The sequence below is a fragment of the Trametes versicolor genome, assembly GCF_000271585.1.
Source record: "Trametes versicolor FP-101664 SS1 unplaced genomic scaffold TRAVEscaffold_9, whole genome shotgun sequence".
NCBI classification, from domain to species: Eukaryota; Fungi; Basidiomycota; class Agaricomycetes; order Polyporales; family Polyporaceae; genus Trametes; species Trametes versicolor.
Window position 1 is genome coordinate 2469918 of NW_007360329.1, and position 11257 is coordinate 2481174.

The 11257-nt window shown below is 60.8% G+C and overlaps 5 protein-coding genes across 5 annotated transcripts; 1 reads left to right on the forward strand and 4 right to left on the reverse strand.

Annotated features, from left to right (window-relative positions):
* Positions 1-541: 541 nt before the first annotated feature.
* On the reverse strand, positions 542-1847 carry TRAVEDRAFT_66237 (Pex19 protein; the record flags this gene model as incomplete). The annotated part of the gene is made up of 5 exons (XM_008043450.1): positions 542-750; positions 811-978; positions 1034-1207; positions 1274-1737; positions 1793-1847. 5 exons carry the CDS (start codon positions 1845-1847, stop codon positions 640-642), a joined length of 972 nt encoding a protein of 323 aa, XP_008041641.1. The 3' UTR covers positions 542-639.
* A 1156-nt stretch (positions 1848-3003) lies between these two features.
* On the reverse strand, positions 3004-3504 carry TRAVEDRAFT_60148 (uncharacterized protein). Its single transcript, XM_008043451.1, has one exon. It carries the CDS (start codon positions 3451-3453, stop codon positions 3247-3249), a length of 207 nt encoding a protein of 68 aa, XP_008041642.1. The 5' UTR covers positions 3454-3504; the 3' UTR covers positions 3004-3246.
* A 94-nt stretch (positions 3505-3598) lies between these two features.
* TRAVEDRAFT_30706 (uncharacterized protein) lies at positions 3599-4666 on the reverse strand. The gene is made up of 2 exons (XM_008042813.1): positions 3715-4666; positions 3599-3657 (listed from the first exon to the last, which is right to left on the reverse strand). Exon 1 carries the CDS (start codon positions 4304-4306, stop codon positions 3779-3781), a length of 528 nt encoding a protein of 175 aa, XP_008041004.1. The 5' UTR covers positions 4307-4666; the 3' UTR covers positions 3599-3657; positions 3715-3778.
* A 1547-nt stretch (positions 4667-6213) lies between these two features.
* Positions 6214-6850, forward strand: TRAVEDRAFT_73773 (uncharacterized protein; the record flags this gene model as incomplete). The annotated part of the gene is made up of 3 exons (XM_008043452.1): positions 6214-6265; positions 6323-6391; positions 6446-6850. The coding sequence occupies 3 exons, from the start codon at positions 6214-6216 to the stop codon at positions 6841-6843; spliced, it is 519 nt and encodes a 172-aa protein (XP_008041643.1). The 3' UTR covers positions 6844-6850.
* Positions 6851-7409: 559 nt separating this feature from the next.
* TRAVEDRAFT_73774 (uncharacterized protein) lies at positions 7410-10724 on the reverse strand. Its single transcript, XM_008043453.1, has 12 exons — positions 10567-10724; positions 10365-10516; positions 10243-10279; positions 9678-10187; positions 9496-9624; positions 9189-9437; positions 8834-9125; positions 8440-8774; positions 8212-8390; positions 7864-8155; positions 7561-7801; positions 7410-7499 (listed from the first exon to the last, which is right to left on the reverse strand). Exons 7-10 carry the CDS (start codon positions 9005-9007, stop codon positions 7998-8000), a joined length of 846 nt encoding a protein of 281 aa, XP_008041644.1. The 5' UTR covers positions 9008-9125; positions 9189-9437; positions 9496-9624; positions 9678-10187; positions 10243-10279; positions 10365-10516; positions 10567-10724; the 3' UTR covers positions 7410-7499; positions 7561-7801; positions 7864-7997.
* Between the last annotated feature and the right edge of the window lie 533 nt (positions 10725-11257).

The window sequence follows — 11257 nt, forward strand, 5'->3', positions numbered from 1 at the left end:
CCCAGCGCTCGGAGAAGAGCGGGGGGAGCACGTCTTACGGAGACGCTGCTGAGCATGGGCGAAGAACTGCGCAGAGAACGGTCTGGACGAGGTGGGTATCCGGGAAGAAGGGGCGCGGTGGCTGCAAGCGCCCGCGCGTATGCGAAGTGTGGGTACGCGAAGCGACCCGGGGACTTTCATGGGATTCCATACACACTGACCACGTCCTCGGACAGAGACCTCATGAACAGGCTCGATATCGACACTTCTTAGATTGCATGCGGGGTGCCGAAGCTCGCATGCGGAGCAGAGGAACATACCGCACGAATACCGTGAAAGTGGCATGACGTTTGACTCAGCGGCTGAGCAAACTACTCACATGCACGGTATGTTGCACAGATGCAGTGGGACGATGTGGGTCGGGTGTATTTGCTGCTCCGGCTGCGAGGATGTGTAACGCTGCACGTGCAGTCATGCCTGCGGCTGACTGGTATCTCGGCGTTCGCGCACGTACGCTCAATGATGCAGGCCTCAGGTACCGTCGGACGGTAGGCGTGGATGGGAAGCATTAGCCATGTTCGCTGTACTGTTGTTCCTACACCAATCATACACGATGTCTGCCGCTTTTCATTTGCTCGGGTATCGCCGCGACGCCTCGGTTCACGCAATAGTGCACCCCTCTGGTACCTTCGGTAGCCCATCCGCTCCGAGGTCAAACCCCGGAGGAAGAGGCCCCATTATCTCGGCGGGAGGCGAGCCGTGCTCTTGCATCTATGTCAAATGCATTCGTTAAACTATGAGATCTGGCACAGAGATAGTGGCGCTACGCACCTCTTGCATGAGCTCAACGATCTTCAGGCCTTTCACCGGGTCGTCTTCTGTATAGCTCGGGTCCTCGAACGTTGCCACGATCTGGGCGACCACCTTGGACTGTGCGGCGAAGCGCGTCTTGTCCTCGTCGCTGAGCGTCGTCGCATTATCCTTTAAGTATGAAGGGAACTGTGTGTAGCCGCGTGAGCCCCCCATTATTGTTGAGGCGGAAATCCTCACACACCTTGTCGCTCAGCTCTTTCAGCGGCTCGTATAGAACCGCCTTGCTCATGAGCTGAGACATCATGTTCTCCAGAAGCCCCTGGAGCTCCTCTTCTGACTCCATGCCGTTCACACCATCTCCGAGTTTACTGAAGATGTCGTCCAGGCCGTCCCCACTCGATGTGGCTTCATCCGCCTACGGAAATCACGTCAGTACTCATCCGTAGCAGCGAGGTCTTAAGCGGCGATAAACGAAGCATACCTTCCGGTCGCTCTCTTTCATCCGCTCCATAGCTTTCCGGATATTCTCCTGGAACGAATCGGTCGGCGCGCCCACACCCGGCGCAGCGCCCTCCGCGGCCTTCCCCTTGTCCGACACCTCCTCCGCAGACATCGCGCCATCCATGCCCTCCACGAGCATCGCCTCCCACGCGGCCTTGAACGCCTTCGCGCGCTCCTCGTCCGTCGTGCCGTCCTCCGCCTCCGACAGGCCCGGGATGCCGTCCAGCCCCGCGCCACCCGCGATGTCCTTGAACAGCGACTCCATCCCGCGCGTGAGCTCCGCCGCGAAGTCCGCGTCTAGCCCCCCGAGCCCGAATGGGTCGACGGCTTTCGGGGCGCTGGGGGGCGCATCGTTGGCGAGTGGTGTTTGTGATGAGGAGGTGGATGCGGGGGCGGGCTTGGCTGGGGGCTTTGGTGGCGGCGCGCTGAATTGTTCGAGGACGTCTGGGTCGTGTGAGTACGGTTGTGCAGGGACATGACGGTGTGGGCAAGGACATACCATCCAAATCGTCCAGATCCTCTTCTTCTACGGTAGGTTTGCGAGGCGCAGCCATAGTGTAACTCCTATACCCGAGATGGAGTAGCCGATATGTCTGTAGTGTGTTCCTGGTAGCAGCGCACTACTACGTCCGCCGGATGATTGCACTCGTTATATCCCATCCCAACAGGCTGCGATAGTCAGGACGAACTTCGAGCACAGAAGACGGTGGTAGCAAGTAAGCTTGAATTGGGCCGCGCTACCTCTCCCTCTCGGGTCGGAAGAGATGGGTACAATCACGCGCCCAAGCCAGTGCCACTTTCCACAAGCGCCTGCTGCCCTGGGCTCCGGTTCGCGCGGACGATCGAGGGGGCGCGTCATGGCGGCGTTGCAGAGCAGAGAGGGCGTCGGAGGAGGGAGGGGTCTACGGTCGCTGTATGCGCTTTTCATAGGCGCCCGTCAGCGCGCGTTCCCACAGTGAACCGCGATTCTGCCTGCTCGCTCCTCTCTTTCAATGCCTCGCTCTGCCTGCGTGCGCTCTTCCGTCGCTCTCTACTAATGCCCGTGGCCGCCGCCCGACGACGCTACTCCAAGGCCGTCTCGCCTGCCGCGTCTCCTACGTACGCGAGGCAGTGGCGGTGTTCTCCACACATTCCCGCTGACGTGCTGAATTGCTTTGCTCGCCCCCCGGCTTCTCGCTCTCGCCCACTGGATGTTGCAATTGGTTTCCTCTGTACATACAACACTCCTCTTAGTCTTTACGGGAGACACATCCTCCGCCACCGGCCGTTTCCTAGATCTCATACCCATCTCTCTTACCGCTTGCTTACCCTCTCTTCGACTTCGACTAGCGCTAGCACTCTGACGTCCACGACTGTGCGTACGCTCAACTCACGCGACTGACGACGCGTCAAGATGGCTAAATCATTCCTACGGACGCGCCCCGGCATGAGTACTCAAAAGTACATCTACACCACTTTCCGCCGCGCCTCCCCGCTACTGTGAGTGGCTTGTTTTCGGCATCTGTGTGTTTAGGATATGCGCTCCTGTGAAGCTCGTCGCGCGGCCGGCCTCTATCCGCCTTGCTGGCCCTCGGCTCGTACTTGACGGCTGCCTGCACCCCGCGTCCCACCCTCGTCATCTCGAGCACGCGAACGGGGTGCGGAAAGCATCATGGCGACCGCGCAGCCGCCCTCACGTTCCCCGACGGGATTCGCCCGCGGCGACCGGCGCCATCTCATTACTGAACACTCGCTGCGTCAGAGACATGCAAAGGCGATACGAGCACACGCGGACTCACCGCGAGACGAGCAAGTCGCTCTGGGCTGCGTGTTCCGATATTGCACCTGTCCCTGCGTGCATGACGCGAGAATCAGACCAGCCACGCGGAGTCGCGACGAATCTCGCCGTGGGTGGTGTGCGCGTGGTGTGCACAGCCGGTGTGTACGAGTGCACCAGGCCTGCTGCGACGACTGTCAGAGGCGAAACAAGACGAGTGCGCACACGTACCGTATCACACCCGCATCGTGCGGCGGCTCGTGTCGAAACGAGACGGCGAGGACGTGCAGCACAGCGGCCGACATAGACGACACGGCGAGCACAGAATCCCGTGCATCGTCGAGGGTGAGACAAGGAAGGAGACGGATAGCGGGGGGAAGAGTGCGATGTCTTCCCGCACCCATTCTTATCTGCCCCGCCCAGCCGACTGCTCGCGTACAACGACCCGCCCCACGCTCTCCCGCGCCCCACCTCCCCATCCGCCCCATCCCCATCCCCGTGCCCACGCACCCGTCCGCCTGCATACCCGCCGCAGCCCGCCTGCCAATCGCCGATCGAGAGTGACGGTCGCGGCGGGCACGCGTAGTCAGCGTCCCTGTAGTCCACTAGTAAGTATCGAATTCCGATGGCCCGAGACAAGTCCCTCATGCTCGCTCGCACCACAGATCCCACTCGGAGCTGTGGTCATCGAGGACACCCGCACACCCGCACACCCGCATTCCAACGCACTCACGCAACGACGCAGCGGCGGCAACCGCCTCTGCTCCAAACGCGGCGGCACGACCGCCCAAGGCCCACACCTCCGCCCCACGCGCGAATCGTCCGATCGTCCCGCACACCGCGTACCACGACGGGCGCCCCGCCAGTCTCCAGGGCCGTCCACCTCCGCGCGCCAGCCGTACGCGCACCCTCCGACACAACCCCCGAAACACGAGCCGGGGGCGCGGTTTGCGAAGTTCCGACGGTCGTGCTGGACGACGGGAGGGCGACGGGAACTACAGCCGGTGCAGGGACGAACAGCAGAACGGTCTCGAAATGTCGGCTCACGGACGCTGGCGCTGTAGCCGAAGTTTGGGGGGCTTGCGGAGGCTCGCGGACGCTGGCGCTGTAGCAGAGGTTTGGTCCCGTCAGACCGGCGAGATGGGCCCAATCGCGTTCAAAGTCGGTGCTCCGAGGCGGCCAGAGTATTTCGGATGGCAGGAACGGCGACAGAGCACGCTGCGGGCCTCGACTCGTTCCGTTCACGATAAGGCACATTTCGTGCTCTCAGACGGCGTGCACGTCCGTCTGAACGGGCACATCTTCGTGCAGCAATGCTACTCACTCTTCTGTGTGCTCCCACCGACAGGCGGACTCGAACACCTCGTTTTCGAGTGCAGGAACGCATCGTGGATGACAGCACACCCGCCGGAGCCAGCGGTGAGCCCACTCGCATGAGCGCGCCGTGTTTCACGCACGCATCCCGAAGACGACAAGATTTGCGTGCACGACGCCCGTCTCAGGCTCAGCTGCTCGAGCCGTCGCCTCGTCGGTACACGCTACACAGCGCTCCTTCGCCATTCCGGACGAGTCCTTACGGCCCGTCGCATAAACGACTCATCTCGCGCCCAGGAGAGCGGTGGATCAAATGGGGCACGGACGAGATGGTCGACTCGGCTCGCAAACGCACGCGAAGGCGCGGGCACGGGTGCATGGTACGTTCTCGATCCCATCCCGTCGCCACGCTCTCACTCGCGTCGTGCAGGAATGCATTGCGATCAGACGGCGGCCTAGGCGGGCACGCTAAAAAATGAGGAAGATGCGAGGGCAGCGGGTCTTGCAGCCGGTGCGGAATCCATCGCATCGTCGCTACGTGTGTCGTAGCAGACATTCGATCCGTCAGACCGGCGAGGCGGGCTCAATCGCGTTCGTCGGTGCTCGGTGCAGTGGCAGAGGCGGCGGCAGAGTGCGCTGTGAGCCTCGACTCGTCCCGCACACGATAGAGCTCATTTCGTGCTCGCTGACGGTGTGCACATTCGTTTGAACGGGTGTCTTCGTGCAGCAATGCTACTCACTGACAGATCGACTCGAACAGCTCGTTCTCGAGCACACGAACTCGTCCGCACATCCGCAGGAGTCATCAGTGAGCACGCCCGTGTGAGTGCGCGACTTTCACGCACGGGTCCCGAAAACGACAAGACTTGCGCACACGACACCGATCTCAAGAGTCACGCTCAGCTGCCACTGCCTCGGCGGTACACGCTGAATGACGTACCGTTGCCATCCCGGCCGAGTCCTCACAACTCGTCGCAGAAATGACTCATCTTTGCGATATTTCGCGGCGCGCGCCGAGGAGACCGATGGATCAAGTGGGCCGCTTGCAAACACACGCAAAGGCGTGGACGCGGATGCACGGTATGTTCTCGGTGCTCGCTCCCATCCCCATCCCCATCCCCATTCCCGTCGTGCAGGAACGTGTTGCGATCAGGAAGCAGCCTGGGCGTGCGCAGTGAAAATCAGGAAGGTCCGCGGACAACGGGTCGTGCAGCCGGCGCGGAATGCGTCGCAATGTCGGCTCGTGCGCGACGCTTGCACCCCTGCCCAGGAATGTCCAGGGAAACTTGCGCCGATGTGCGAGTCCGATCGCCCTCGTTTGTGCACGGCGCCGGTTTTTTTTTGAGACGACAATGACTTTGCATGCCGCGAGGGTCCGAGATTGACTCGTTGGACTTCCTGTGCGCAGACTGGCATTGTATCTGGAATGTACACTTGTTCGAACCAGGTGCGCCTTCGACGACACCTGTCCCATTTCAGTTCGCTCGCATCCGAGGTAATTAAGCTTCGACGTGCACCGCAGCATTCTCAAGTGCAAGAACCCGATGCCGATCGTAGTCAGGCCGCGAGAGACCGCGCCACGAGCACGAGTTCATGTGAACGGCTCACATTTCCGAGGGAGCGAGATGTGCGGTGCACGCAGATCTCAGCTGCAGTATGATGGCACCACGTCCTCGGCACAAACTCGATGCTTGCGCTTCCGCGGTGTGCGCCGTCCCAGAGGATCTCATTTTGGGGGTACACCAGTTATTGCGGAAATAAACACTCGCTGAATTTGCGGGCAGGACGGTGCAGAGGTGGGAGCTGATAAGTACGAGGCCTGGGCGAGCACGTTGTTCCGCCCCTACACCATGGCTCGAAATGTGAGCAAAGAAGGGCGCACACACGCCTCACCGCGAGATGGTAAATTCTCAATTCCATCGCCATTGCCATGCTCTTATTCACTGACACGGCCCGCAGGAATGTCTTACGATCAGAAAGTCACCTGGACGAAGGGAAAGATCAGGAAGATGATCACCAAACGCCTCCGTACGTCCCCGCAATTCACTCGCGCACCGCATACCAGACACTGACCTTCTGCAGGCGCAGCGTGCAAGGACGACACCGTGACAATGCACTGGGGCACATACTGGTCGCACATCGTCGCACGGCACGGCGTGTGCATCGAGGGCTGGCCGCATGAGCTTGTCCCGTTCCACGATCTGAGCGGAGCGACATCATCACTCGTGCGGCTCGAGCTGCTCTGGCTGCGCTGGAAGGTCGGCACGACACGCTTCCGGGAGGTGGGCGCAGAGGAAATGGAGCGGCTCGAGGCTGTGGGACTGTTCGCGCGCACGGCACGGCCGCGGCGCGCTGATGCAGGCTTGATCAGGGGACGGCGGCGGGACCCTGCGACACGGTCAAAGCGGCTGGGGCCGTACACAATCAAGTCTGCACTCATCGTCCCAGACGGCGCAGACGACAGCGACTACCATGATTAGCTACCCGGGTGTGTCAATACATGGATATGCTACCCGCCGACGGCGCCGCCGGGCGTGTGAGACTTGCCTGGGAAATGAGTGTGCGGCGCTCCGTCGGACGTTGTTGAGCGAGCGAGCCTTCGCTTGATACCGTTGGCATGGCATGCCGCTTCACTTGAAGCCCACTACCCAGGCAATGCTGTGATCGGAGACCTTTGAAACGGTGTGCACAGAAACAGCCATCATGGATCACACTGCAAGCATTATTCAGCTATTGCGAAGCTGACATCCCATTCAAAATATTCACACCACACGGCTAAGAGTTTACTGAGAGCATGGGCGGCACACATTGTAGGCTGGCATACTAAGGGATTCACAGGCTTAATCACACTCTGTGTGGTTTGGTTTAGTACACCACAGGACTGGATTGACAGGAAGATGGTGGATGCCGGATATTCCGAGGTTGCAGGGTGTGGAAGTTCAGGAATGCCCAAGCGGCCAGTCCCAGATTTACACAATCTGCAAGCACGAAAGCTCACGAGCGTCTGAGAAGGTCATACCTAATTTACCAGGTCCACGGGTGGGGTATCCCGACATTGGTGCAATCACGCAAAGCGAGTGCTGCGTGAAAGCCTCGGACAGAACATGAATTTTCTGCTGCGGCCGGATATGGCGCCCTGAAACGGTAGGGGAGAGGAGGAACAGTTCGTAATTGGAAGCCTGAGGAGAACGGCATACCTGGATATTGCCGCAAGCGCTTCGGGGCCAGGGTTGACGGCCTCGTGCCGTACCCACAACCCTCCGCATCACCTGCTGGCAGTGGTGACAGCGTATGTACTCTCCCTACGACTCCGAGCCATGTGCCCGGTGCCGCGCTCTGACCCACTCATATCCCGCCGTCCGCACCCATCTCTTCTCCAGCAGACACTTCCGTCTGCCCGGAGGTACTTATTCCCCGTGCCGCCGCCAAGACGTATGTCTATGACAAGTCCAGCGTGTGTCACTCGAGTGCACACGAGGTCATGACGAAGATGTGCTCACTGATCATTCCCGTCCTCTGAACAGCTTCTCGTAGCCTGCGCCTCTCCCCAATGCCCCTTCAGCCCTCCTCCCACGCGATTCCGTCTTGCCAACACCCAGGAGAACATGCTCAGCCACTCGTGCGCGTACTCGCCTCATACAACACCTCGTTCATTGAAGATGTGGGACCGGACACCTCCTGCCTTCAGCGGTGGCAGCGGTGAGTACTTCCCCCATTGTCCGGCATTTTGGTCGAGGCCGCATTCGCACGGACACGCCCGAGAGTCGTGTGCACTCGGAGTGGTCGAAGTTGCTGTTCGAGGTGCGTCAGTATATTGTCTCTGCTTCGCAAGCACCCCAAGTACTTACACATCTCGCAGAGCTTGAGAAATGGGAAATGAGCGTCCAGCGCCTCCCCGCGCAGCAGTCCCGGGCCACTCGTGCAGCGGCGCAGACGATGAAGCAACGGGCATGCGTGCAGGCACAAAGGTCGCTGCCGAGTGGAAGCTCGTGGTCGCCATGCCCCGCACGCGGCGACGAAACGTGAGCTGTCGCATTTGTAAGTGCACAGTCGGCTCACGAGAGAACGTGACGTACTGACACGGCCGGGGGCAGCCGTTTCGAGTGCTATCGTTATCAGGAAGGCCAACGGTGTGGCGTGCACGGAGGATATCGGCGCGGCGGTCTCGGACCAGAGGTAAGACATGTGAGCGCGGGACGTGCTCATCATCCCTGGGCCGCCATCGCAAGAACACGTCTTGGGGCCTGCACACTCGGTTCCTGGCGAGCGAAACCCAAGGTTCGCGCACAGCCGAGCTAGCTACTCTGCATCGAGACGACGCGAGGACTTGTCCGCTCTGTGACCCAGTCGCCGTCGATGTGTTTGGGCTTCCCGCCACCTGTGCATCGCCACGTAGCTGCCGAGGTGGGATCTGCAAGAAAAGAGGCGAGTCCAACCAGTCTTGTAGGTCCTACAGACACACGAACTTACCTGCACGTTGCGAGCGTCGATCGGATACCCCGGATGTCTTGAAGCCGTTTCGAGCGCCAGACGCCGCGCGAAGGTGTTGGTATGTGCAGAGAACCTGCCGCCATGGATATTGAAGATGCGCGGGGGCCTCGCCTTGGGTACAATACCGGAGGCATCCTGTGGAGGCGAGCACATGCGAGGCGCCTCCGAGTGGACGCCGATGATACAGCCGGTGTTCAGGGAACCTAGAACGCCGAACCCGGGCGTTCTGCGCAAGCGGGTGCTGGTAGCGAGCGTTCACAGTGCTCAGAACCTAGGGGCGGTACGCGGGGAAGTGAGTGTGTACGATCGAGACGCGAGCGAGCCAAGGACTGACATATTTTACAGTTTTCGCGATCCCCTCAACGATGGCCAATTGCCGAATGGCGAACGCAGAGCCGGCACGGCGCTCCGGCGTGTGGGGACGAGCGCTCTTGGTCGTACCATCGTGTACGCCGCGGGAGGGGAGTTGTACGCGGCCGCGTGGCAGGATTCGGAGCGGGGCATCCGTTTGCACAAGAGTGTCCGCGTCGCGCCTTCAGCTGCTACAAATAGTCTGCACCAGCGCAGCGGTCTGTCGCACGATCTGTTCCGAGGACAAGGTAAGCCGCGCGACCGTTCCCAAAGTAAAAGTAGCTGCTGACCTATCCCGCGTCGGACCTGGCCTGCACCGCGCGGAGACCTTCTCGTGCCGTGCTGCAGTCGCGTCGTGGCCATGCCGGGTGGACCACGAGTGACGTGGGCACTCTTCTCGAACAGACTGCACGGGAGAGCTTTCAGGACACATGGTGAGTGCGCATATCGCGTCAATGAGGCATGGACTGACCTACTGAGATGCTATTGCAGAATTCTAAGACAGAGCGCCAGCGCGGGAAAGAGATCCACGGGGCGCGCTCGCAAGGTGATTGACCGCGTTGCCTGTTGGTGAGTGCGCATCTGTGTGGTGCGCCATAGACACGGCGGTGTCTCCTATGCACCGGGGTGCGTGCGTGCGCCGAGTTTCAGCGGTGTACGGCGATGTTTATCTCGGGATGTTTCGCGCGATTTCATGGGCGGAGACCCCGCGAACACACCGAATCGCTCGCCGCCGTCCTCCCTCGCGTCCCTCCGCTTTGCGAACTCGCAAGGATACACCTGCGAGTAGTTGTGTTAGCCTCCCGCCGCGTGCGAGCTCCGTCGTTCGGATACGAGTGTGTCTTCTTCGCGCGGCCGCACACATTGCGTCGATTTTGATCCAACTTCACCGGCACGAGATGACGACTCGGAATTGACTGTCGCGCGCAGGACGACGGGGCGCCCCGAGCGACGATGCAAGGCCCCACGCGCCTGGCCCGAGCTGCTCGGGAAACTGTCAGTGCGGAATGAAGCGAAGGGGCCGGACGCGTACATACAGAAATGCAAGATCAGTGACCGCCTCGGAAGACCCGCCTGTCGACGCCAGCGGCAGACGTAACAGGCCCGAATGCACCATCGTGAGTCGAAGATTTGCCGGTCTGCGCGGCTCGGAACTGACCTTGATCGCGGCTGTAGAACACGGGAATCGGCGCGAGGGTGGTTCTTGGCGAGCACTCGGGTTGTGGGTTGTGCGCAAAATCGGGCGGCGGGTGTGCACTGCGCACAGAGCGCGAGGCGTCAAGGGCGGGACATTTGGATAGTATACACTGTCTGTAGATGGCTGTGAGCAATGGAACGAGCGCGGTGCGGAAACGACTTGCCTGAGTGCCCGCGCAGACCAGTGTCTCTACCATGGCCTCCGAGTTAATTATACCCCTAATAACCTACCCAACGAACGAAACAATCGCCGACCGTCTCCGTCTCCTCGAGCACCGCAGCAGCCGCAGCCAGCCGCCCGCCCGTCGTCGTGGTTCGCTGCCAAGTCCATCCCCGCGTAGACGCCCAGATCTCGCCTATCCAGTCTATTTGCTACAGTTTACATTTGATGTCTCTCTCTACGCTCAGAGGCTGGGAAGGACAGTGTCGACGCCGGAGACGGTGACCTGGGTCGGGTCGTACGAATGCCGCACGCGGAGTGGTCCTGACCCGGGAGCGTCGTTAGTAACCTGCTGCTCTGTGCGCACGGGGACCCCAACGGGCCCAGCGCTCGGAGAAGAGCGGGGGGAGCACGTCTTACGGAGACGCTGCTGAGCATGGGCGAAGAACTGCGCAGAGAACGGTCTGGACGAGGTGGGTATCCGGGAAGAAGGGGCGCGGTGGCTGCAAGCGCCCGCGCGTATGCGAAGTGTGGGTACGCGAAGCGACCCGGGGACTTTCATGGGATTCCATACACACTGACCACGTCCTCGGACAGAGACCTCATGAACAGGCTCGATATCGACACTTCTTAGATTGCATGCGGGGTGCCGAAGCTCGCATGCGGAGCAGAGTAACATACCGCACGAATACCGT

Bases quoted from the DNA above. Each gene is read 5' to 3' on its own strand.
- TRAVEDRAFT_30706 (XM_008042813.1), bottom strand. From the start codon at position 4,306: ATGTGCCTTATCGTGAACGGAACGAGTCGAGGCCCGCAGCGTGCTCTG.
- TRAVEDRAFT_60148 (XM_008043451.1), bottom strand. From the start codon at position 3,453: ATGGGTGCGGGAAGACATCGCACTCTTCCCCCCGCTATCCGTCTCCTT.
- TRAVEDRAFT_73774 (XM_008043453.1), bottom strand. From the start codon at position 9,007: ATGTGCTCGCCTCCACAGGATGCCTCCGGTATTGTACCCAAGGCGAGG. The intron at 8,391-8,439 runs GTACGTCACGTT...CAAATGCGACAG, and splicing joins GGCTGCCCCCGGCCGTGTCA to CTCACGTTTCGTCGCCGCGT. The intron at 8,156-8,211 runs GTAAGTACTTGG...CACCTCGAACAG, and splicing joins TCTCAAGCTCTGCGAGATGT to CAACTTCGACCACTCCGAGT.